Source organism: Saccoglossus kowalevskii, chromosome 6 (genome assembly GCF_978046115.1).
Source record: "Saccoglossus kowalevskii chromosome 6, keSacKowa6.1, whole genome shotgun sequence".
In the NCBI taxonomy this organism is placed as follows: Eukaryota; Metazoa; Hemichordata; class Enteropneusta; family Harrimaniidae; genus Saccoglossus; species Saccoglossus kowalevskii.
The window spans coordinates 7,396,844-7,424,780 of record NC_140646.1 but is presented as its reverse complement, the minus strand read 5'-3'; the positions used below and the strand labels follow the sequence as shown (position 1 = coordinate 7,424,780).

Below are 27,937 nucleotides of genomic sequence, written 5' to 3'. Positions count from 1 at the left end.
ATCCTTGGCGTCAATTAATATGATTGGTTGTTTTAATTGAGCCAATCAGGGAGAATACACTTATGTAAACTGATAGAAATGGCTGAATACAGGCCAAAGTGTGTTTCTTTGCGTCACGAAAACAGCATAAATCTATAGAAACTTTGATTACAACTACTCAATCTTGATAACATAACTAAAGATAATAAATACTGATAATTACATACAACAATGAAATAAATCCGATAAAAAGAAGTGAAGTTATGGTTAAATAACATGAAAAATATATGTATCCACATGGTAATAACGATAAGACTCGAAGAATAAAAAAATTGTCGAACCTACTTCAAGATTGTCAAAGTGAGAATCAGGCACTGCTCAGACTGAGTAGAGTATAGATCACATTCCACTTCCAGGTATTTACGAGTATCTATATTTATGTTCTCCCAGACATTTAAACCACTGTTATTTTCTAATTTGCATATTTTCATATTATTTGCATATTTATTCTAAACAGAAATTGGGATGATTATACCCATTTCACAATGCACATAATTATTCACTTACAAAACTTTTATTGCATCGACGTACAGCTACACATAAGTTTCAGTTTTCAACAATTTATTAATTTTATTTAAAAAGTCAACAATGGCACAGTGGAAATAAACCACTATGACAGTCTAAATAATGGCTATGGCAAAACATGTCATCTCGTTGTTTTCAGGATGCAGCCTGATATTTGTTGCTTTCTTGGTTGTTACAATTACAGTTTTACAAAAGTATTTGGATTTTTTGGATAGATTGGTTATTGTTATTATAGGTAATATATCATAAAATTTAATGGGGATAGGAACTTAACTTTATTGATAAATGTGATATTACTGTATGTTGATTACCAAGTTTTTACATATATGGGTGAAAAGTAAAAAAAACGATCCGTTCGCATCGCGTTGTGTTCGGTTTGGGACTCATAGCGAGCGACGTTCACATATCTTTGTGATTTTTTACACACTAAACCTATGAACATTGTAATGCGATTTATGAGAAACTTTCTCAAAATATCTGAGTATAAAGCTTCTACCTTAAAATTCACCATTGCATTGAGCATGTGCCACGCCAGTTTCCAGGGAAACCACAAGGTGTATCCCAACCTCGTTCTCAGTTCAATCGCAGGTCTGAGCATGCGCATACTTTCTGATTAGTACTCAGTTTGAAATTCTTCTGCTGTATGAGGAGTCATGGCTGGCAAAAAAGACAAGAAGAGAAAGAAGGATAAATTGAACAGAACATGGGTAAGTTTGTTATTGCTCCACGTAGTGCTAGGGCCCTAGTTTGCCGGTTAGATGTACACAATGTCGTACGAGCTAGCTGTTTGCAGTCGGCACTCGCTCTTGACCCTCTTTGCTATGCAACCGAAAACGACGCTATAATGGCGTCGAGCTCTGTGCATTTGGGTTTGTTTACAACGACGATTATATGACATGAATACGGTAGTGGGAACACTGAAAATGAACTGCAGCGTATCATTCGTTAGACGTGACCATGGCGTCGCTGTCTTAACGGTTTAACGGAAATACACATGTTTTTTTTTTAGACTTTATAACATGTTTTGATTCATTCGTTTGGCTCGTTTCCAAAAAAAAAAAAAAAAAAAAAAAAAACATGCGAAAGTTCGTTAGGACCACAGTCAGCCTCGTCTATCAAGATATTTATCTCGACCGCGTGTTAATCCTGACTGAACTGTTATGCATTCAGAATAACCTTTGTCAGGCCATAGAGTTAAAATATCCAGTATGACAATACATCCGTAATATATAGGTTATTAATGCTATACATGACTCAACGGACAAATAGTTTGTTGTTAAATTGTGCAACAAATCAATAATTAATATATTATTGTGGGGTGGGGTGGGGGTGTTTGAAATTAATGTTTCTAACTGAATTTGATCAGTAAAATCAGAGAGTAGAACAGTTAAGTGGCTCTCAATCCTCTTGATTTGACGCCAGGGGATGGCTCAGGCCTTACTCTGGGGTGTTGGCTCAGGCCTTACTCTGGGGTGTTGGCTCAGGCCTTACTCTGGGGTGTTGGCTCAGGCCTTACTCTGGGGTGTTGGCTCAGGCCGAAGCCCAAGACCAGGATGATGACTCAGACTCAACACAAAAGGTGGTACTGTACAATAATCCTCATTCGTAAATTTGTGCTTAATTGCACTTTGGGGGGAAACTCAGATTTGTTTATTTTGTGAGGATACCTTTAATACTCTATTTTTCATTTTTACTTGTTCTTAAAAACAGCTTGCCCAATTGTTATGTAGGTAGTCTGCATGGATTACTGTCAAATTGATTTGATTTATTTCTCTATCATATTAAATCATTTAGTGTTGATAACTTCAGATTTCTTATTTGGGGGAATAATCCTTGAGTTTCCTTTATCAGTATGCAGCCAACTTGCTGTTGTGTGAATATCTCAGAACTAGAAACAATTCTATTTTATATTAAACCAGTAATAAATTTGCTGCAAAATTTATAACTATAATGACATTTAACTAAATGCAAAATATGAATTCAAGGAGGAACATACATCTACATAATATGTATCAGGATTTATATTTGTACATGTACTTGTATCAGTATAGCAATGTATCTAGCAGTTTACATACCAACACAGCAATATTGCTGGTGGATTGCTTTATCCTTCACAGTAAATTCTATGCTGTAACATACATGTAATGTTTCTATAATAATATTTTTCAAAATTATCAAGCTTATATTTTTATATTATTTAATTGTAGCCCAATATAGGAGCAGCACTGTTTCCTCGTCCTATGGTGGCAGTTGTACCCAAATCACAGACAGTTGTTCCCGAGAGTCCAAAAGTTTTAAAAAAGACACGATCACCATTTGTAACTGGAATCTTAACAGCTAGCCTTGGAGGCAGAGTTATTGCTAGTCCTCATAACTCAGGTGACTTTGGGACAATGACTGGATCATTAGATGGAACTGGAACACAGAAAATGGCAAGAGTGTCCAGTTCTCCTGGTAGTTTAGCTGGTAGTAGTATGTACAACTATGATGATATGCCAGAAACTCCTGGGTAAGTTTTTTTTATTTGTCATCAAATCACCAAATTACACATAGGATTGACTTTTTGGCAATATAAGATAGACTATGTATTACAAAATTAAATATTTAATGAACATAAGTCGAGGGACACTCCAGACTCTTGAGTACATTTGTTTTGCATTCAGGTTCCTCCTTTCTGAATTTTTAGGGCAACTTTTATTACCTCTGTGTGTAAGCAAACTTTGAATACCAAACTTTACAGACTTTCCTACATTTGTATGTTAGTTTTGTGCGCACATAATATCAAACTTTACAGACTTTCCTACATTTGTATGTTAGTTTAGTGCGCACATAATATCAAACTTTACAGACTTTCCTACATTTGTATGTTAGTTTAGTGCGCACATAATATCAAACTTTACAGACTTTCCTACATTTGTATGTTAGTTTAGTGCACACATAATATCAAACTTTACAGACTTTCCTACATTTGTATGTTAGTTTAGTGCACACATAATATCAAACTTTACAGACTTTCCTACATTTGTATGTTAGTTTAGTGCACACATAATATCAAACTTTACAGACTTTCCTACATTTGTATGTTAGTTTAGTGCGCACATAATATCAAACTTTACAGACTTTCCTACATTTGTATGTTAGTTTAGTGCGCACATAATATCAAACTTTACAGACTTTCCTACATTTGTATGTTAGTTTAGTGCGCACATAATACCAAACTTTACAGACTTTCCTACATTTGTATGTTAGTTTAGTGCGCACATAATATCAAACTTTACAGACTTTCCTACATTTGTATGTTAGTTTAGTGCGCACATAATATCAAACTTTACAGACTTTCCTACATTTGTATGTTAGTTTAGTGCACACATAATATCAAACTTTACAGACTTTCCTACATTTGTATGTTAGTTTAGTGCACACATAATATCAAACTTTACAGACTTTCCTACATTTGTATGTTAGTTTAGTGCACACGAAATACCAAACTTTACAGACTTTCCTACATTTGTATGTTAGTTTAGTGCGCACATAATATCAAACTTTACCAACTTTCCTACATTTGTATGTTAGTTTAGTGCACACATAATATCAAACTTTACAGACTTTCCTACATTTGTATGTTAGTTTAGTGCACACATAATACCAAACTTTACAGACTTTCCTACATTTGTATGTTAGTTTAGTGCACACGAAATACCAAACTTTACAGACTTTCCTACATTTGTATGTTAGTTTAGTGCGCACATAATATCAAACTTTACAGACTTTCCTACATTTGTATGTTAGTTTAGTGCACACATAATATCAAACTTTACAGACTTTCCTACATTTGTATGTTAGTTTAGTGCACACATAATATCAAACTTTACAGACTTTCCTACATTTGTATGTTAGTTTAGTGCACACATAATATCAAACTTTACAGACTTTCCTACATTTGTATGTTAGTTTAGTGCACACATAATACCAAACTTTACAGACTTTCCTACATTTGTATGTTAGTTTAGTGCGCACATAATATCAAACTTTACAGACTTTCCTACATTTGTATGTTAGTTTAGTGCACACATAATACCAAACTTTACAGACTTTCCTACATTTGTATGTTAGTTTAGTGCACACATAATATCAAACTTTACAGACTTTCCTACATTTGTATGTTAGTTTAGTGCGCACATAATATCAAACTTTACAGACTTTCCTACATTTGTATGTTAGTTTAGTGCGCACATAATATCAAACTTTACAGACTTTCCTACATTTGTATGTTAGTTTAGTGCGCACATAATATCAAACTTTACAGACTTTCCTACATTTGTATGTTAGTTTAGTGCGCACATAATACCAAACTTTACAGACTTTCCTACATTTGTATGTTAGTTTAGTGCGCACATAATATCAAACTTTACCAACTTTCCTACATTTGTATGTTAGTTTAGTGCACACATAATACCAAACTTTACAGACTTTCCTACATTTGTATGTTAGTTTAGTGCACACGAAATACCAAACTTTACAGACTTTCCTACATTTGTATGTTAGTTTAGTGCGCACATAATATCAAACTTTACAGACTTTCCTACATTTGTATGTTAGTTTAGTGCACACATAATATCAAACTTTACAGACTTTCCTACATTTGTATGTTAGTTTAGTGCACACATAATATCAAACTTTACAGACTTTCCTACATTTGTATGTTAGTTTAGTGCACACATAATATCAAACTTTACAGACTTTCCTACATTTGTATGTTAGTTTAGTGCACACATAATACCAAACTTTACAGACTTTCCTACATTTGTATGTTAGTTTAGTGCGCACATAATATCAAACTTTACAGACTTTCCTACATTTGTATGTTAGTTTAGTGCACACATAATACCAAACTTTACAGACTTTCCTACATTTGTATGTTAGTTTAGTGCACACATAATATCAAACTTTACAGACTTTCCTACATTTGTATGTTAGTTTAGTGCGCACATAATATCAAACTTTACAGACTTTCCTACATTTGTATGTTAGTTTAGTGCGCACATAATATCAAACTTTACAGACTTTCCTACATTTGTATGTTAGTTTAGTGCGCACATAATATCAAACTTTACAGACTTTCCTACATTTGTATGTTAGTTTAGTGCGCACATAATACCAAACTTTACAGACTTTCCTACATTTGTATGTTAGTTTAGTGCGCACATAATATCAAACTTTACAGACTTTCCTACATTTGTATGTTAGTTTAGTGCGCACATAATACCAAACTTTACAGACTTTCCTACATTTGTATGTTAGTTTAGTGCACACATAATATCAAACTTTACAGACTTTCCTACATTTGTATGTTAGTTTAGTGCGCACATAATACCAAACTTTACAGACTTTCCTACATTTGTATGTTAGTTTAGTGCGCACATAATATCAAACTTTACAGACTTTCCTACATTTGTATGTTAGTTTAGTGCACACATAATATCAAACTTTACAGACTTTCCTACATTTGTATGTTAGTTTAGTGCACACATAATACCAAACTTTACAGACTTTCCTACATTTGTATGTTAGTTTAGTGCGCACATAATACCAAACTTTACAGACTTTCCTACATTTGTATTTAGTTTAGTGCGCACATAATACCAAACTTTACAGACTTTCCTACATTTGTATGTTAGTTTAGTGCGCACATAATATCAAACTTTACAGACTTTCCTACATTTGTATGTTAGTTTAGTGCGCACATAATACCAAACTTTACAGACTTTCCTACATTTGTATGTTAGTTTAGTGCGCACATAATATCAAACTTTACAGACTTTCCTACATTTGTATGTTAGTTTAGTGCACACATAATACCAAACTTTACAGACTTTCCTACATTTGTATGTTAGTTTAGTACACACATAATACCAAACTTTACAGACTTTCCTACATTTGTATGTTAGTTTAGTGTGCACATAATACCAAACTTTACAGACTTTCCTACATTTGTATTTAGTTTAGTGCACACATAAAGCAAAATTTTACATGGCAATGTAGGGTGGTATTTTTTGTAATAATAGCTTAGTCTATAAACGACATAGTACATCAGATTTTGATCAATATAACTCTTAGCTTTCAGATTTGATTTTTGGCCATGTTACTACATGTTACCAATTAAGAGGGCATGTATGAGAAACAAATATATTTACATGTAACTGGTAAGGGAGTTGTGATTTTCTTGTTGAGGCTGGATGGCTCAATCTATTTTAAATGACTTGGTGCAGTGTAAACAACAAGTTGAACAATATTATTGTGTATCACACAGCTGGTATCACAGTAAAATGTATATGATATGATACTACATGTATAAAAAACTTTAATTTCTACTGGTAATATTTAGAAAACAAATTCATTCACACAGACATTCAACATGCAGATTAACAGCTTGATTAATATCGTATCGAAAATTAATTTTATTCTGTCCGATTACTAAAACTTCATTTAGCAGACTATTTAATTTCATATTAAGCACTAAAATATTTACACACAGCAGTTAAAAATGCACACATTACAGTTTTATTTTAGATTGTTTGTCAGAATTTTTGAAAACAGAAATATTTGGTTTTCATGAAAAGTCATAATAAATTCAGAAATTTTAAGACAATTTAAGGATAAAAAGCCATCTGTGTGCATTGAGTTTGGAGAAAAAAGAAAAAGAAATTTATATGTTATATACTTGTAAGAGGTGGGGATAGAGGGTTCTTGGACATTAGTGTGTTCAAAGGACAGTGTCATGTATATTTGATATTATAATATGCTGCAGTGTTTTTAAGTGACAGTGATTTGGATCTTTGTAATTTACATGTTTAATGGCATGTAGATTTATGTTCACTAAAATTTGTGTATTTTTTATGTATTTCCTCATCAATACAATCATTCCTGTCAGTATTAGTTGTTTGATCAGTCCAAAATATGAAAACTGTGATACATTTAATGTACTTACTGTATGCGTGACCACAGTACTGATAAGACCAAACACTAAAATTTAACATCCCTGTTCTAACCATTTCCTTATACATGTACTGTATTTGTTAAAAGAACACATACTAAACCATTGTATACTGGAAACCATAGACACACCACTGTCATTTATGTAATCACATGTGCTAACAAATACAATGTAAATAATGACAGTCACTTCCTCTTGGCAGGTGTTTGCCATGGCCATCTTGTATAAAATACTTTGTTTCTTCACACATTTGCTTTCATTAAAATTACCTCAATTTTGTAAATACTTAAAACTAGAATGAAAATAAATAATTGAATAATTTTATGGTTTCTTTGAATTTGAAATGTATTATTATTGTAATATGAAATTGGTTGTTCTCTTAGAATATTCCCAATTTGTGCACTGGAATAAAAATAACATGGAAATCTGCTGTGCTACCTGTTTTGAAAACAGGTTTTAGTATGTTAATAATGAGAAGTACATCAAGTTTAGTAGGTAATTAGAGCCATGCAAAAAATGTCTGATTGTTCAATTTGTGCATTGCACTACCTGAGTACAGGTTGAGAGGCAACAAAACCATGTACATGTGTATGCATGGTTTGAAATGACCACTTTTGATACTTAATGTTTTATATCATTACCAAGTATGTCAATTGATCTGTGTTTTGTATTCTGGAAAAATACATAATTATTGTTGTTTATGAATGAACCTAGGCTTGATTAAGCTTGGGGAAAATTTGTACATTGTACATTTTATACCCTGGTATGTAGAAATGTTTCTAGATTTTCAAAATGTTATGCTCTGATAATACATTTTATGCTCTTATAATATAGAAAAAAATTAGATTGAGAGAGGGAGGGAAAGAGGGCACTTAGTAAAAACTTACTGACAGTAAACATCGAATAGCAGTTAATTTGTGCTTTGATTTGGATTGATCTTCTAACCTTTCAGTCAATAATCTAGCATGCACCATGAAGCTAATGCAAACACTTGAAATAGATATAAGTTGATTTTAATGATGTTAGTGATTTGATATGTTATAGGTATTCCACTATTGATACATTGCGTCATGATATGGCTCAAGATGAAATCGATAACCGTCCCAAAGCTCAGACTCCACCAGAGAGTGAAACAGAATCAGAGTTGGAAGATGATGAAGAAGAGGAATCTCCAAGGTCACCACATCCACAGTACAATGTAATTGACAGAGAAGCGGAATATAGACAAGAGAGAGTACAAGAAATCATTTACTCACAGCCAAACAAACTTAGAAAACAGGTTAACATCTAATTTTTAATTCTCTTGTCCAATCTTTATCAAGAATGTTTTTATTCCAGTTTATTTATTATTGATTTAAATTGAAATTAAAAGTTGTTATTAGCAATACCAGCAAGTTTTACACCAAAAATTTCCAAAAGATATGTCTATCTTGATCAGTTGAATTTGTAATAGAGTAAAATATAAGACATTGAGTGGTATGTAGTGTTTTTGTTGCTATTAAAATGTGGTTTAATTTACTCTCATTTATGCTACTCCAGAAGAATGCAGAAAAGTGCACAATTTTGAACCCTGTTGGATTTTTATAGGTTAATAAATTATATTACATGTCATTACATGTCTTGTCATGCACTGTGTCTGAAAACACTACAAATTCATTATTTCCTGATAATTCCTGACTGAAATACAATTGACATTAATGCTACATTTTTTGTTCAGTTATAACAATTTTAAAACAAATTAATTGATATCTAGCTGATATATTATTACAATAGAACAAAATCACTTATTTTGACTGTTTAACTATGATATCAGAAGTAATCATCATTGACATGCCTGTATGCCATTATCTTTATAATAATGTTTTTTTTTTATTCTAGGGGAAAGAACGTCCATCTTCCGTGACTAGTGATTTAACCGTTGTTAGTAGTCCACTTGATGATTTCTCAGACTTAGGTGCACCCCCTCCACCATGGGAAAGAAAAAGAAGCAATAATGGTAAGTAGATGGTAGCATGTTGATGGTATATATTATGTGTTTATCATGGTTGATGGTATTATTGTGCTAGGAAATCATGATATATTCTCTTATGTTTATTACTTGACAGGGTTTGATGATAGTGGATCACCACGTCGAAGTAAAAGCACCTCTCATCCAATTATTGAGGAACCAGTAAGTTTGACTTTCTTACAGAAATACCATTGCATATTTTATGTGAATTACTGGAAATGTGAAAATGATATTTAGACTCAATTAAAATTATGTTAAAGATCTGCCAAAAATTAACGCTGTTACATCTAAGTTATGCAACAGTACCAGTTTTTTTTTTTTCCCTCAAAAATACATAATGCAAAAAAAAGTTTGTTATAATAAATTAGATGTAATCAGCAATTCAAAATTGTGCAACTGAAAGCTTTGTCAACCTGGTGAGCTTGTACTGAAACAGGATCAAGCATCTATCCAATCAAAGACGTGCATTCATGTCTCTTATGGCATCCATATATGGTAGTGATGAACTCTTTGTGTTGACGCCAGGCATGAATGTGAATCAGTGATCGTACAAACAATGTTGGGGAATAAAGTGCCAAAACAACACTTTGGGCAGAGTGGTGATAGGGAGGCAGTTTTACTGTAAACAGTGGTGTTAATGAGACAGTTCCTCCTTAAAGAGTAGGATTAGGGTGGCAATGGATGCATGGGACAATTACACCATGGTGCTGATACTGACAAAGAATATAAAATATACAAGACTATGAATAATAATATAATTTTTAACATTATTTTATAATATCACCTGTAACACAGACTACTTGTTCACTTATAATAGTGTTGATAAAATCTATAATATTGCTGATATCATATTGTACTGGGATGATATTACCAAAAAATATCACTACCATCAGCTGTGAAAGCAATAATTTATTCTTTATGCAAATCATGAAATATGTAGCTACCGTAGTACTGTAACATTTGTTGCAAATTCTTTTTATAATTTATCTGTTGAACCTTGTGTTAAAGTGATTGTGGTATTAAAAAGTGCACACAGATGTGACAGCTAGCTAATCTACCAAGATGGAAAGTAAAGGAATGTATCTATTATTTAAATTAAATTTTGTTTTCAAGGTTAAATGGCATTATCATCAGGATGTCAACCAGTTCATATTTTTTTTGAAAGAGTTTCTTTTATTGCCTATGTTATATATAAGCTCAACATGTGAGCAACAACAACAGATAAAATTACAATATGGACTGTTAGTGTTAAATGCAGGTGGTACTATCGTATCTTATTATTAAAATTGTAATTAAATTTACAATGTAGCTTTATTGATTTAGAAGTTTTGTTGTTACATATAGGTGAAGGGTAGTCAGCAAGCAAGCAATCTAGCACTTTCTGCTAATAAATTAAATATTAATATTAAAAAAAATTAATAATTAGGTAGGCAGGGTTTTTTATTTTAATTCAAGCTTTCACATTTTTCTAATGGGCTTGTACTCTTACATTATTCATAGCATTATAATTTTTTTGACTAAAGATGTAAAAATGAAATTCTCATGGTAGAGTTTCTTTTTGCAAGCAAGAAGATATTTTTTGAAAAAATTGTACGTAGTTAATATATAGGACTCCATGTAGGAAAATAAAACTTTGCTGAGAACTATATTTTATAAAGATATGTGGGTCTTCAAATTTGTTAACTGTACTAAACTACTATACAAGCCTGAATCGCAACCACATCGTAAAAGTGAAACGTCATTAAATATTAGGATATAAACCTCTCTAGGGAAAATTAGCATATTTGGTAGGAGATAATAACTTGCAAGTTCATTAATTGAAGTTTTCTCGCCAAATGCGCAATAATAAAAATATAGCATTTTAGGTAATAATAATTTGAATTATACATCCAGGATCGATAACAATAGAATTTGCTGTTCCATAAAAAACTATAAGCATTTGTTCCAAAATCTATAAGCACTCATTTGAATATTCAAATTTCCCTTATATGGGGTAAACTACATCAGCAACATTGAAGTCTTCCAAGTTATAACGCCACATTCAAACACTTATACCAACTTTGTTTATATTGGACGCACAGGTGCTTCAGTGTGGCAAAAATAGAATTATGTCACTGAACACAAACGGACACACACTGCAAAACATTTTTTGTTGTCATTTCAGGCATATAGTCTCTCATTATTATTACTACAAGTAAGAAAAAGATATACAATAACAAGGTTTTTATAAGAATACTGGAAAGTATGCACTCAGGCAGTACTGTTGATGCATCAATCTCTGTTACATGTTAATAATATGATCGTTATGCATACTTTGTGGTATTCTTGTGATAGCATCATATTTAAATAACTATTAACTGCAACTGAGGGGTATATGGAGATTTGTCTCCCTCATGTGACAATCTTCATACATGTATACCCAAAAATTACAGATATATGATTTTTCAGAATGTCAACTAACTTTATTAATGATTATTCCAGATTGTAAAAGTTGATGTCAGTAAATCAGAAGGTGGTAGAATGAATGGATATGGTGGGAGTCATATTAGCAGTCAAGAACCAGGTAATTCTATATATCTACATACTGGGTACATAACAGAATCTTTTCTCTGAAACCCCTGTGAACTGCTATGTATGTATGTGACAAATCATCTCACAGTGATCACTTTGTTTATTTCTGTTCAATTTTAATATTTTGAGCTAGGTTATTATGAGAATGCTGCATAATACATGTATGCTTGAAGGCAGTATTACGATCATATCAGCTGATGTGTAACAAAGGTTGAGTACATAGTGATCTTTTTCTGATAATCCTATTACTTATTACATCCTTTCCTAGTATATAATAATATACACAGTGTCCCAAAAGTTCGTTCACCTTATTGTTCAGGCATTTACCCCCCCCCCCCCCCCTATTATTTTCACATCCGACACCACCTGGTCAGCGAGCTGGCGTGTGGTTGTCCATCTGGGTCATATGTGTCGGCTGATTGCATAAAATGTTCAGAATATATCAGTTTGTCTCACTGGCTTGAGAGATGCCCACATGAACACACCATGGGCAAAGTGAAATCTTGACATCACAGACTTTCTGATTCCCAGCTCCCAGCTCCATGCCCAAGCTGTTGCCCTTTGTAGTGTGGGCAAAACTTGTGAGCAGGTTGCCAAGTCATTGGGGAGGACTGTACAATGGGTTTTGAAGTGGACCTAGTGTCACAAGCAATGTGCAGGCCTTGAAGATAAACCCCCATCTGGACGTCCTCGTGTGCTCACTGCCAGATCCAGGGACATCATCAGGAAGGCCTAGGACAGAAGGCAACAGTCATGTAGGTGGTTGAGTCGCAGACTAAAAAACATTGACGAGAAAGGCTCTAAGAGCACTGTTCATCGCTATATGACCTAGAAATTGGTTTGATGACATACAAGAGGCCCAAAGTATCACGACTGACAGAGATCCAGAAAGGGAAGAAGGCTGTCTTTCACAAGGAATTAGGCCAGCTTGACGCCAGAGGACTGGGAGAACTGGATTTTCTCTGACGAGTGCCCCTTGTATTTGTTTCCGACACTCAACAGTCAAATTGACCGGGTCTACACCGATAGTTCTGAGAAAGTGCAGGTGAAGTTGAGTGCCCATACCATGGGTTGTCTGAGCTTCACATAGTGCCACAAGGGACCACAGTAAATGGTCATTACTATCTGCAGGAGATACTGGAACCGACACTGGTGCCCATCATAAACAGAAAGAAGAGGAGTTGTCCTGTCACTGGCCGGAAGATGTACAAATGATGCTCGGACATGGTGTTTATGCAGAATGGTACACCTGCTCATACCGCCTGTGTGAGCCAGGAGTGATGTTCCAGGAAACTTTCTGGCTTTCTCCGTAAAAAGGAATGGCCCCCAACTCACCAGACTTGAATCCAATTGAAAACTGCTGGGGGATACTGAATGACAGAATTTTCAGCAGCCGACCATGAAGCAGCTAAATGCAAGGGCAGTAAAGGAATGGGAGAACATAGAGCCCTCGGTTCTCAAAGACTTGGTGCACTTGGTATTAAAATAAAAGGGGGATACAGTGGATATTAAATTATGGGATTCTATCAGCATGTGTTTGTATTATCGATTGCTAATCAACATGCTTTTGGGACTTGATGTACTGTAAAATCTGTATTAGAAATCGCGGCTTTTATTAAAATGGTACAATGCAACAGAGGGGATGCGGCTTCTATTAGGGCATCTACACATATGAGAAATGATGAAATTTTGGTTCTCAATTATTCAAAATTAAAGGGTGCGACTTCTATTAGAGATGGGGCTTCTAATACAGATTTTTACGGTACATACTTTTACAAGATTCATGGCTGTAGGATTGTTTGCATTCACGGACTGGATTCAATTCCTGTCACATGCTACATTCTTGCCATGTCTGATGTCATGAATGGAAAGTGTTCAAATGTGACTTTAATATGCATTGACTCATCCCGGATTTAAAAAAAGAGTTGAATTTCCCGCATTCTGAATATAAGGCGTATTTATGAAATAATAACTCTACCATAATTTCAGCTGGTTGATCTTTGCTTGTTTCTGCATTCATTTTCATTCTGGCTCAGTTTCTACGATATTTATTCAAATCACTCATAATCCATTGCTTTTGGCATCGTCAGCCAATATTGAACAATGCGTACACATTTTGAGTGTTCAGTAGTTTGGGAATGATAGGGTACATTGTGTAAAGTATTTATGGCATTTTTTGGGAAATTCCCATGACATCATTTCCAATTGAAGAACAGACAACCAAGACATTTATTGGTAATTTCTGGTTGGACATGTGTCATTTTGGGGTGAAAACGACAACAAAGACGTTTATTGGTAATTTCTGGTTGGACATGTGTCATTTTGGGATGAAAACGACAACAAAGACATTTATTGGTAATTTCTGGTTGTACATGTGTCATTTTGGGGTGAAAACAACAACAAAGACATTTATTGGTAATTTCTGGTTGGACATGTGTCATTTTGGGGTGAAAACGACAACAAAGACATTTATTTGTAATTTCTGGTTGGACATGTGTCATTTTGGGGTGAAAACGACAACAAATCATGCATATACTTGTGTGATTGGTGATAAAATTCTCTAAAATTACCTTTAGGAAAAAAGCACTAATAAATAGTGGGGAATCTCCACAAATTGGCATGAATCAGGCAATTTTGTGTTCTGAATAAGATACTGATACGTGTTAGCCAAATAAGGAAAATCTCCAGAACACATTTGAATACATCTGTACAGAGCTTTGCAGATGGCTACTTTCTATTGTTTTCATTGTGAGATGTACAATAATTCTATATATTTCTTGCCTTTAAAACAATTTATTTATTTAGCTTTGCAACAGCATGAAACCTAAAAGAAGTATAAATATTTCTTAATTTATGTAATTATTTTAAATTTTGATTGGAATGTCTTTTAGAATGTTGTATTTTGACCGTAGAAATTTACATATCAGTGCATGTGCTGCAAACAGCAAATACGGCATATCACTTTGCTGTATAGACTATGTACCGTAATACATTTGTTACAGACATACAGTAAACCATAGTAATTTTATGGCATTCTTTGAGACAAAATGTTGTGAAAACCACTTACTATTACTATTACACTTACTGCTATAACATTTTTTGTATTTCACCGACTTGCAAAAATTGTTCTTTCGTAAAATTGAAACGATTTACAATAGCATTACACAACTCTTCTTTCTCTCGATGTCTTTCTTTTCTGTCTATCTTTACTTAGATGATGATCTTTACAATGTGAGTGTAGTGGATTCACAGTATATTATGGTACCTATGTATGCTGCTCCTAAGTCAGTCTCAGATCCAGGACCCTCCATACACAGAACTATTGCTCATAATAGTATGTAAAGAGTAAACACAATTCAAAATCTGTAAACAAATCATATGTAAATAGTAAACAATTCCCACACATTAAATAGTGAACAAACTCATTAATCTGTAAATGTAAAACATTTTCTAATACTTTTTTTTTTTGACATATCATTGTCATTTACTGTAATATCATTAGTGTCATTGTGTCCCAATGCATGTCCATCTCAGGTTCTACTCAGATGACTGAAGCACTAAGTGTTAATCCCCAGTAAATACTAACCTGTGAAAACTGTCAAATTAACACATAATTAACTGCTTTGCTGTGATAACATGAAGAAGGTATAACAATTAGTGTTTGATATGTCTGGGATAGGAATATCATTTGGAATTGTTTGTACAGATATTGTAATCAACATGACATTGTTGATAGTGACATCACATGGTAAAGGTATTATTATTATTATTATTGTCTGGTTATTCAATATGCTACAAGTACCATGTTGGAACCAGTATACTAGTTTTGTCTGGCTATTCAATATGCTACAAGTACCATGATGGAACCAGTATACTAGTATTGTCTGGCTATTCAATATGCTACAAGTACCATGGTGGAACCAGTATACTAGTCTTGTCTGGCTATTCAATATGCTACAAGTACCATGGTGGAACCAGTATACTAGTCTTGTCTGGCTATTCAATATGCTACAAGTACCATGGTGGAACCAGTATACTAGTCTTGTCTGGTTATTCAATATGCTACAAGTACCATAGTGGAACCAGTATACTAGTCTTGTCTGGCTATTCAATATGTTACAAGTACCATGGTAGAACCAGTATACTAGTCTTGTCTGGCTATTCAATATGCTACAAGTACCATGGTGGAACCAGTATACTAGTCTTGTCTGGTTATTCAATATGCTACAAGTACCTTGGTAGAACCAATATACTAGTCTTGTCTGGCTATTCAATATGCTACAAGTACCATGGTAGAACCAGTATACTAGTCTTGTCTGGCTATTCAATATGTTACAAGTACCATGGTAGAACCAGTATACTAGTCTTGTCTGGCTATTCAATATGCTACAAGTACCATGGTGGAACCAGTATACTAGTCTTGTCTGGCTATTCAATATGCTACAAGTACCATGGTGGAACCAGTATACTAGTTTTGTCTGGCTATTCAATATGCTACAAGTACCATGGTAGAACCAGTATACTAGTCTTGTCTGGCTATTCAATATGTTACAAGTACCATGGTAGAACCAGTATACTAGTCTTGTCTGGCTATTCAATATGCTACAAGTACCATGGTGGAACCAATATACTAGTCTTGTCTGGCTATTCAATATGCTACAAGTACCATGGTGGAACCAGTATACTAGTCTTGTCTGGCTATTCAATATGCTACAAGTACCATGGTAGAACCAGTATACTAGTTTTGTCTGGCTATTCAATATGCTACAAGTACCATGGTAGAACCAGTATACTAGTCTTGTCTGGCTATTCAATATGCTACAAGTACCATGGTGGAACCAGTATACTAGTCTTGTCTGGCTATTCAATATGCTACAAGTACCATGGTGGAACCAGTATACTAGTCTTGTCTGGCTATTCAATATGCTACAAGTACCATGGTGGAACCAGTATACTAGTCTTGTCTGGTTATTCAATATGCTACAAGTACCATAGTGGAACCAGTATACTAGTCTTGTCTGGCTATTCAATATGTTACAAGTACCATGGTAGAACCAGTATACTAGTCTTGTCTGGCTATTCAATATGCTACAAGTACCATGGTGGAACCAGTATACTAGTCTTGTCTGGTTATTCAATATGCTACAAGTACCTTGGTAGAACCAATATACTAGTCTTGTCTGGCTATTCAATATGCTACAAGTACCATGGTAGAACCAGTATACTAGTCTTGTCTGGCTATTCAATATGTTACAAGTACCATGGTAGAACCAGTATACTAGTCTTGTCTGGCTATTCAATATGCTACAAGTACCATGGTGGAACCAATATACTAGTCTTGTCTGGCTATTCAATATGCTACAAGTACCATGGTGGAACCAGTATACTAGTCTTGTCTGGCTATTCAATATGCTACAAGTACCATGGTAGAACCAGTATACTAGTTTTGTCTGGCTATTCAATATGCTACAAGTACCATGGTAGAACCAGTATACTAGTCTTGTCTGGCTATTCAATATGCTACAAGTACCATGGTGGAACCAGTATACTAGTCTTGTCTGGCTATTCAATATGCTACGAGTACCATGGTAGAACCTGTATACATGTACTAGTCTTGTCTGGTTATTCAATATGTTACAAGTACCATAGTGGAACCAGTATACTAGTCTTGTCTGGCTATTCAATATGCTACAAGTACCATGGTGGAACCAGTATACTAGTCTTGTCTGGCTATTCAATATGCTACAAGTACCATGGTAGAACCAGTATACTAGTCTTGTCTGGCTATTCAATATGCTACAAGTACCATTGTAGAACCAGTATACTAGTCTTGTCTGGCTATTCAATATGCTACAAGTACCATAGTGGAACCAGTTCACTAGTCTTGTCTGGCTATTCAATATGCTACAAGTACCATGGTGAAACCAGTATACTAGTCTTGTCTGGCTATTCAATATGCTACAAGTACCATGGTGGAACCAGTATACTAGTCTTGTCTGGCTATTCAATATGCTACAAGTACCATGGTGGAACCAGTATACTAGTCTTGTCTGGCTATTCAATATGCTACAAGTACCATGGTGGAACCAGTATACTAGTCTTGTCTGGCTATTCAATATGCTACAAGTACCATGGTGGAACCAGTATACTAGTCTTGTCTGGTTATTCAATATGCTACAAGTACCATAGTGGAACCAGTATACTAGTCTTGTCTGGCTATTCAATATGTTACAAGTACCATGGTAGAACCAGTATACTAGTCTTGTCTGGCTATTCAATATGCTACAAGTACCATGGTGGAACCAGTATACTAGTCTTGTCTGGTTATTCAATATGCTACAAGTACCTTGGTAGAACCAATATACTAGTCTTGTCTGGCTATTCAATATGCTACAAGTACCATGGTAGAACCAGTATACTAGTCTTGTCTGGCTATTCAATATGTTACAAGTACCATGGTAGAACCAGTATACTAGTCTTGTCTGGCTATTCAATATGCTACAAGTACCATGGTGGAACCAGTATACTAGTCTTGTCTGGCTATTCAATATGCTACAAGTACCATGGTGGAACCAGTATACTAGTTTTGTCTGGCTATTCAATATGCTACAAGTACCATGGTAGAACCAGTATACTAGTCTTGTCTGGCTATTCAATATGTTACAAGTACCATGGTAGAACCAGTATACTAGTCTTGTCTGGCTATTCAATATGCTACAAGTACCATGGTGGAACCAATATACTAGTCTTGTCTGGCTATTCAATATGCTACAAGTACCATGGTGGAACCAGTATACTAGTCTTGTCTGGCTATTCAATATGCTACAAGTACCATGGTAGAACCAGTATACTAGTTTTGTCTGGCTATTCAATATGCTACAAGTACCATGGTAGAACCAGTATACTAGTCTTGTCTGGCTATTCAATATGCTACAAGTACCATGGTGGAACCAGTATACTAGTCTTGTCTGGCTATTCAATATGCTACAAGTACCATGGTGGAACCAGTATACTAGTCTTGTCTGGCTATTCAATATGCTACAAGTACCATGGTGGAACCAGTATACTAGTCTTGTCTGGTTATTCAATATGCTACAAGTACCATAGTGGAACCAGTATACTAGTCTTGTCTGGCTATTCAATATGTTACAAGTACCATGGTAGAACCAGTATACTAGTCTTGTCTGGCTATTCAATATGCTACAAGTACCATGGTGGAACCAGTATACTAGTCTTGTCTGGTTATTCAATATGCTACAAGTACCTTGGTAGAACCAATATACTAGTCTTGTCTGGCTATTCAATATGCTACAAGTACCATGGTAGAACCAGTATACTAGTCTTGTCTGGCTATTCAATATGTTACAAGTACCATGGTAGAACCAGTATACTAGTCTTGTCTGGCTATTCAATATGCTACAAGTACCATGGTGGAACCAATATACTAGTCTTGTCTGGCTATTCAATATGCTACAAGTACCATGGTGGAACCAGTATACTAGTCTTGTCTGGCTATTCAATATGCTACAAGTACCATGGTAGAACCAGTATACTAGTTTTGTCTGGCTATTCAATATGCTACAAGTACCATGGTAGAACCAGTATACTAGTCTTGTCTGGCTATTCAATATGCTACAAGTACCATGGTGGAACCAGTATACTAGTCTTGTCTGGCTATTCAATATGCTACGAGTACCATGGTAGAACCTGTATACATGTACTAGTCTTGTCTGGTTATTCAATATGTTACAAGTACCATAGTGGAACCAGTATACTAGTCTTGTCTGGCTATTCAATATGCTACAAGTACCATGGTGGAACCAGTATACTAGTCTTGTCTGGCTATTCAATATGCTACAAGTACCATGGTAGAACCAGTATACTAGTCTTGTCTGGCTATTCAATATGCTACAAGTACCATTGTAGAACCAGTATACTAGTCTTGTCTGGCTATTCAATATGCTACAAGTACCATAGTGGAACCAGTTCACTAGTCTTGTCTGGCTATTCAATATGCTACAAGTACCATGGTGAAACCAGTATACTAGTCTTGTCTGGCTATTCAATATGCTACAAGTACCATGGTGGAACCAGTATACTAGTCTTGTCTGGCTATTCAATATGCTACAAGTACCATAGTGAAACCAGTATACTAGTCTTGTCTGGCTATTCAATATGCTACAAGTACCATGGTAGAACCAGTATACTAGTCTTGTCTGGCTATACAATATGCTACAAGTACCATGGTAGAACCAGTATACTAGTCTTGTCTGCCATTCAATATGCTACAAGTACCATGGTAGAACCAGTATGCTAGTCTTGTCTGGCTGTTCAATATGCTACAAGTACCATGGTAGAACCAGTATACTAGTCTTGTCTGGCTATTCAATATGCTACATGTACCATGGAGGAACCAGTATACTAGTCTTGTCTGGCTCTTCAATATGCTACAAGTACCATGGTGGAACCAGTATACTAGTCTTGTCTGGCTATTCAATATGCTACAAGTACCATAGTGGAACCAGTATACTAGTCTTGTCTGGCTATTCAATATGCTACAAGTACCATGGTGGAACCAGTATACTAGTCTTGTCTGGCCATTCAATATGCTACAAGTACCATGGTGGAACCAGTTCACTAGTCTTGTCTGGCTATTCAATATGCTACAAGTACCATGGTGGAACCAGTATACTAGTCTTGTCTGGCTATTCAATATGCTACAAGTACCATAGTGGAACCAGTATACTAGTCTTGTCTGGCTATTCAATATGCTACAAGTACCATAGTGAAACCAGTATACTAGTCTTGTCTGGCTATTCAATATGCTACAAGTACTATAGTGAAACCAGTATACTAGTCTTGTCTGGCTATTCAATATGCTACAAGTACCATGGTGGAACCAGTATACTAGTCTTGTCTGGCTATTCAATATGCTACAAGTACCATGGTGGAACCAGTATACTAGTTTTGTCTGGCTATTCAATATGCTACAAGTACCATGGTAGAACCAGTATACTAGTCTTGTCTGGCTATTCAATATGTTACAAGTACCATGGTAGAACCAGTATACTAGTCTTGTCTGGCTATTCAATATGCTACAAGTACCATGGTGGAACCAATATACTAGTCTTGTCTGGCTATTCAATATGCTACAAGTACCATGGTGGAACCAGTATACTAGTCTTGTCTGGCTATTCAATATGCTACAAGTACCATGGTAGAACCAGTATACTAGTTTTGTCTGGCTATTCAATATGCTACAAGTACCATGGTAGAACCAGTACACTAGTCTTGTCTGGCTATTCAATATGCTACAAGTACCATGGTGGAACCAGTATACTAGTCTTGTCTGGCTATTCAATATGCTACGAGTACCATGGTAGAACATGTATACATGTACTAGTCTTGTCTGGTTATTCAATATGTTACAAGTACCATAGTGGAACCAGTATACTAGTCTTGTCTGGCTATTCAATATGCTACAAGTACCATGGTGGAACCAGTATACTAGTCTTGTCTGGCTATTCAATATGCTACAAGTACCATGGTAGAACCAGTATACTAGTCTTGTCTGGCTATTCAATATGCTACAAGTACCATTGTAGAACCAGTATACTAGTCTTGTCTGGCTATTCAATATGCTACAAGTACCATGGTGGAACCAGTATACTAGTCTTGTCTGGCTATTCAATATGCTACAAGTACCATGGTGAAACCAGTATACTAGTCTTGTCTGGCTATTCAATATGCTACAAGTACCATAGTGGAACCAGTTCACTAGTCTTGTCTGGCTATTCAATATGCTACAAGTACCATGGTGAAACCAGTATACTAGTCTTGTCTGGCTATTCAATATGCTACAAGTACCATAGTGAAACCAGTATACTAGTCTTGTCTGGCTATTCAATATGCTACAAGTACCATGGTAGAACCAGTATACTAGTCTTGTCTGGCTATACAATATGCTACAAGTACCATGGTAGAACCAGTATACTAGTCTTGTCTGCCATTCAATATGCTACAAGTACCATGGTAGAACCAGTATGCTAGTCTTGTCTGGCTGTTCAATATGCTACAAGTACCATGGTAGAACCAGTATACTAGTCTTGTCTGGCTATTCAATATGCTACATGTACCATGGAGGAACCAGTATACTAGTCTTGTCTGGCTCTTCAATATGCTACAAGTACCATGGTGGAACCAGTATACTAGTCTTGTCTGGCTATTCAATATGCTACAAGTACCATAGTGGAACCAGTATACTAGTCTTGTCTGGCTATTCAATATGCTACAAGTACCATGGTGGAACCAGTATACTAGTCTTGTCTGGCTATTCAATATGCTACAAGTACCATGGTGGAACCAGTTCACTAGTCTTGTCTGGCTATTCAATATGCTACAAGTACCATGGTAGAACCAGTATACTAGTCTTGTCTGGCTATTCAATATGCTACAAGTACCATGGTAGAACCAGTATACTAGTCTTGTCTGGCTATTCAATATGCTACAAGTACCATGGTGGAACCAGTATACTAGTCTTGTCTGGCTATTCAATATGCTACAAGTACCATGGTAGAACCAGTATACTAGTCTTGTCTGGCTATTCAATATGCTACAAGTACCATGGTGGAACCAGTATACTAGTCTTGTCTGGCTATTCAATATGCTACAAGTACCATAGTGAAACCAGTATACTAGTCTTGTCTGGCTATTCAATATGCTACAAGTACCATGGTGGAACCAGTTCACTAGTCTTGTCTGGCTATTCAATATGCTACAAGTACCATGGTGGAACCAGTATACTAGTCTTGTCTGGCTATTCAATATGCTACAAGTACCATAGTGAAACCAGTATACTAGTCTTGTCTGGCTATTCAATATGCTACAAGTACCATGGTAGAACCAGTATACTAGTCTTGTCTGGCTATTCAATATGCTACAAGTACCATGGTAGAACCAGTATACTAGTCTTGTCTGGCTATTCAATATGCTACAAGTACCATAGTGAAACCAGTATACTAGTCTTGTCTGGCTATTCAATATGCTACAACTTACAAGTACCATGGTAGAACCAGTATACTAGTCTTGTCTGGCTATTCAATATGCTACAAGTACCATGGTGGAACCAGTATACTAGTCTTGTCTGGCTATTCAATATGCTACAAATACCATGGTGGAACCAGTATACTAGTCTTGTCTGGCTATACAATATGCTCTGTTATTCTTGCATCGTGCATAAATAGATTGAGTTCAATGATTTAATCATTATATATTTCCAAAGATGATGTTTTTTTCTGTTTGTTTTGACTCCTGTAGCTGGCATCAAAAGATCTTTGTTAATAACATATTTTAATCCTAATAAAAGTACCTAGGTATAATACATGTTGGTATCTGTTACAGCATTAACAGCGCTGGTGTCCACAATAAATGCAATTCAATCTTACTTTTTTCTCTTTGTTTCAGTTATTTAAGATACTGTGATTGTGTTGCTGTTTATTTGAGTGTATCTCACTTGAAAACAAATAGCTTTTAACACATTCATGTGTGTTGGGCAACTTTATATTCTCTATTCAGGTCATAGGTTACAGTGGTGGGACAATTGCAGTGGAGGCATTATATTTCATTGGAGTTCAGTTACAGTTATGTTTCTGGTATACTCCACAAATCAAGCAATATCTTATTGTGTTTTTATTTTAACATTCTCGCACAAATTTAATTTTGTCAAATTTGAATGCTATCATAGAAAAAAGAAAAAAGAAATGTTCTTGTTTGTATTACAATATTTCGTATGTAGATTTAGTGATATGAATCAGTATGTTTTACATTGGGATTACTTTAATTGTTTTAAGTCTTTTAGTACCTTAGCCAATATTTGTCACCATTCATAAACCTGTAGGTAACATAAAAATTATGTCTAAAATTAACTTAGAAATTTTATAAAAATACTTGACAACCTAAAATTATGTCTGTTTTGTCTAAAATTAATATAGAAATTAATTGTGATACTTAGGCAACCTAAAATTATGTGTATTTGTCACCAAAATTGTGGTTGTAATAATTCTAGCATTCAAAGAGAGATAAAGTATTTAATATGGGCCTTATGGGACACGTAGTTTACTATAAATATTCTAATTTGCAACATTTCAATATTTTTTCGTATCGTTTTTGTTTATAGACTCTCATACATGTACCTATTTAAGAATACAATGTTTATTGCAACTAGTGCAAACTCTGTTTTGACAATGAGATGTTATCCTGGTGAAAAGTGTAACATACTTCCTAAATGCTCAGAATATCTTCCAAAATTACTACTGGTAATTGTCTACCGTATTCCTTTAGGATGTAGTGTTCACTCTCATGAATATTGAAAAAACAAACATTAATCTTTCGTACGTTATTATAACATGACTGAGTAATAATCAATGTTTTTATTACCTTATTCACAACAATGTGACCTGACTGACTGTAGATTATTTGCTACTAAGCAACACATACATGTTTGTCAAATGTTAAAGATTCTAGAAGAATGGCTTCACTCACATCTTCACTCTCTGATGCCTAAGTTAGAATATATCTTGTACATGTACATATAAAAGGATTTTAATGTGTATTCATGTTGTTCTCACTGCTGTTACTGTCATTGGTGTCATTACAAAAACCTCTATACTATTTGCTACGTTCACACGACAGCATTTTATCGGAGCCCAGTGGCTTGAGCCAGCAAAAATGGCCGTGTAAACACGTTCGGCTCGAGCCAAGTTCGGCTCCACTAAACCCACGGCGTTGAACTCCGATAGGGTTGAGTCCCGACATCGCTCCGATCGTGTAAACGCATCGAGCCCAACTATCGGAGCCAAAATCACGCCCTCAATCGTCTTCTTCGAGTAACCTCTCATTTCAGTTATGGCGGTATAGTGTATAGTAACGAATCATTGCGATAGATTGATAGCTGAATGGGAAACAAAAAATGGCGTACGAAATTGTACGACAAAAACTTGAAAGAACGACTGAACTGAAACTTTTTCAAGACACTAAAGATAAAAATCGTAGAAGCGATCGCGGTACAGTGACATGTTCCTGGTAGGTTTAGATTCTTCCATAGTCCCTCTATGATATCCACATTCTTTTCTACCTCCATGGTCAGGCTCTTTTTTCTCCTAGCTCAACAGCATCATGCCATGTAAAGAAAAAACACAAGCACGGCACTAAAAACGTTTTCAGTCACTAATTATTCAAGGGCACTGTTCCGCTCGACTCTGAACGAACTGAATCTAACTCTGGCAGATCTCGGCTCTCGTTCGGCTCCCGACCGTATGAACGCATTGTATATAATCTCCTGTTAATCCGTGGGAGGAGCAGTAGTTCGGCTCCGATAGAATGCTGCTGTGTGAACATAGCAATAGTGTCACTAATAACATGTATTTGTTTTTCAGTATTAGTACAAGATGTGTACCTGTATTCATAGCAGTCATGTAATGAACTGACAAATGAATTTTTTTCTGTAGATGACCGATATGATCATCTTCAGCGTAAAACAGCGACTTTGAACAAGAAATATCAAATAGTCAAAGATGAAAATAGGCATCTTAAAGATGAACTTGATCTCCTTCAAGCTCAAAAAGATAAAATGCATCAGAGACTTGAGGACCACCAAGAAACATTTCAGACTTTTCTGTCCAGTCAGGAAGGTAAAATAACAGTCTGTTTGTGTTACAGGGACATAAGGTGGATTCGAGATCTGGGTGCCATTTCTTCTATGCAAGTTTAATATTTTGTTCTTGTATGTTTAGAATTTCTAAAAAATTAGATCTGAGATCTGTTTCAAAGACTGTGCTCGAAAGTTTTTGAAGGAGAGGTGCAATATCTTGTTCATGCACAACTTTCTTGTGTTTCCTATAAATTGGCAAAGAAAAATGCTTGTTTTTTTTTTAAAATGACTTTGGACCAGAAACAGATCTTGTTTTATGGTCATATTGTCAGTTTGATCAAACCAGTGGTTATTCTTTGTTTGCATTTTTGATGAAAAAAAACTCAATTAAATTATACACCACTCAACTCAGTTTCAATTCCTGAGCATCAAAGAATGCATTTGGTTTGACTTTTTACTATAACACATGCTGCAACCACTGTAAACCGTTTTATTTTTTGCTACTAGGAATTTTGCGATTAGATAATTTTATGACATTCGTAGAGACAAAATCTGATGATAGTGGCTGATACTACATGTCATAGAATCAGCAAAAATTTGGGTATTTTTCACTTACTTGCAAAATTCCTGAATATTTATCTCTGGTAAAATTGAAGTGGTTTACAGTATGCATCCTTAATTGATAAGCCAGGTCATGCAAACAACATTAAAATCTATTTCAATTTTGTGTAATTAAGAATTTTTCTTTAATCTTACTACCTTTTAATTCATTTAAATTATAAAGTCACAGCGCATCATATTTCAGATGTTTTTGTGATGTGCTGTTTTAAAAATGTACCAATTTGCATACCCTGGAATGATCACTTGCATGTTGTGTCTGAATATAGTAGAAGTCTGAAGGGAAGTTCAATATAAATTGCTCTCTCTAGTGATGAAATGCTTCTATGACATCAAAATGATTGTGAAGGCAAGGTCATACACGACTGCATATTAAAATGATATTGACAATTTCAACAACTTTTGTGCTGCACTTTTATGCCACAGAAGTGTTTCATCACTACACTGCTAAGATGACAACAACAACTTTTGTTAATTTATGCTGAAAACATATTATACAGTAACTATACAGCATGTCATATTACCTGTTCTCTTTGCATGTAGTTTACTTTGTGTTCATACAGGTTTAAAACTATTTTGCATGTTCAAATTAAAGTGTTGATAAAGAATTAGGATTTATGAATTGTTTGACTTTCCCTGTCTCCCAGAAAGAAAGGTCGATGGGTGTTTACAGTACTGTAAATTTATTAATTATTCACTGGTTTTGAATTTCACTATTTTCACAGATAAGTGAAAACTGTTGAATAAAATTCATGTGAACATGTAAAATAACAATAGAACTCATTGTTTTTCTGCAAATCTTTTGAACTTAAAACCCAGTGAAATTGCTCAAAACATCAATATAGTGAAATTAAATTTCTGGGAAAATAAATGGTTTTACAATACAGGCTATGACAATACAGTCATTTGTAATTGTTGTATACTCATGCTGCAAGCTTTATTTCAAATGTGTCTGCTCTGCATCTGGGAGATTGTAGGTTTGACTGCTGCCCACTCAGTAGTGAAATTACCTACTGTTAATGGGCTTGTGGTAGTTGTACATGTAGATGGTGTACTGTTGGGTAGGGAGGTTAAGATGTCAGTTGTTCCTGTCCTGTCCTGTCGTGTCTTGTCCTGTCCTGTCCTGTATGTAAAATATCTCAATTTCCATGTCACATTGAGTCGTTGAAATGCAAACAGGAAAAAAAAAATAAGCAACTCTTGTTCATGATATTAGTAGTTGATGCTTATTATTTTTATGCTTTGTAATATAACATATTTGCTTTGTTAGTTAATGGCAGAGCTTTGTCTGTGGTTATAATGTTATATTTTAAAAATAAATACAATATTCAGTTAATGTGTGCTTCTAGTAGAACAAATATGATAGAAAAAGAGACCAATTTTTTTTTTCTAATTCAACATGATGTTTGCTTTATATTTCATTGCAGATTAGTGTTCCCTCATAATGTGTCTTGATTCATTTGTCCATGCATTCATACTAACACTAATTACTATATGTTCCATTGTTTTTATTAATTAATGTAATAATATTTTC

General features: G+C 34.9%; 1 protein-coding gene across 3 annotated transcripts in view; it reads left to right on the top strand.

Annotated features, from left to right (window-relative positions):
• The first annotated feature begins 313 nt into the window (after positions 1-313).
• The window catches only part of LOC100379045 (centrosomal protein of 89 kDa-like), a 51,499-nt gene continuing 23,875 nt past the window's right edge, over positions 314-27,937 (top strand). Inside the window, exons 1-8 of one of the 3 annotated variants that reach the window (XM_085499997.1) lie at positions 314-395; positions 1,182-1,271; positions 2,772-3,073; positions 8,603-8,837; positions 9,437-9,554; positions 9,664-9,728; positions 12,048-12,129; positions 25,643-25,825. In XM_085499997.1, the coding sequence (XP_085356123.1) occupies positions 1,218-1,271; positions 2,772-3,073; positions 8,603-8,837; positions 9,437-9,554; positions 9,664-9,728; positions 12,048-12,129; positions 25,643-25,825 (1,039 nt within the window). In that variant the 5' untranslated portion in view covers positions 314-395; positions 1,182-1,217. Of the gene's footprint in view, positions 396-1,123; positions 1,272-2,771; positions 3,074-8,602; positions 8,838-9,436; positions 9,555-9,663; positions 9,729-12,047; positions 12,130-25,642; positions 25,826-27,937 lie in introns of those variants that run through there. The other 2 variants (XM_085499996.1, XM_085499998.1) reach the window with 2 other exon arrangements.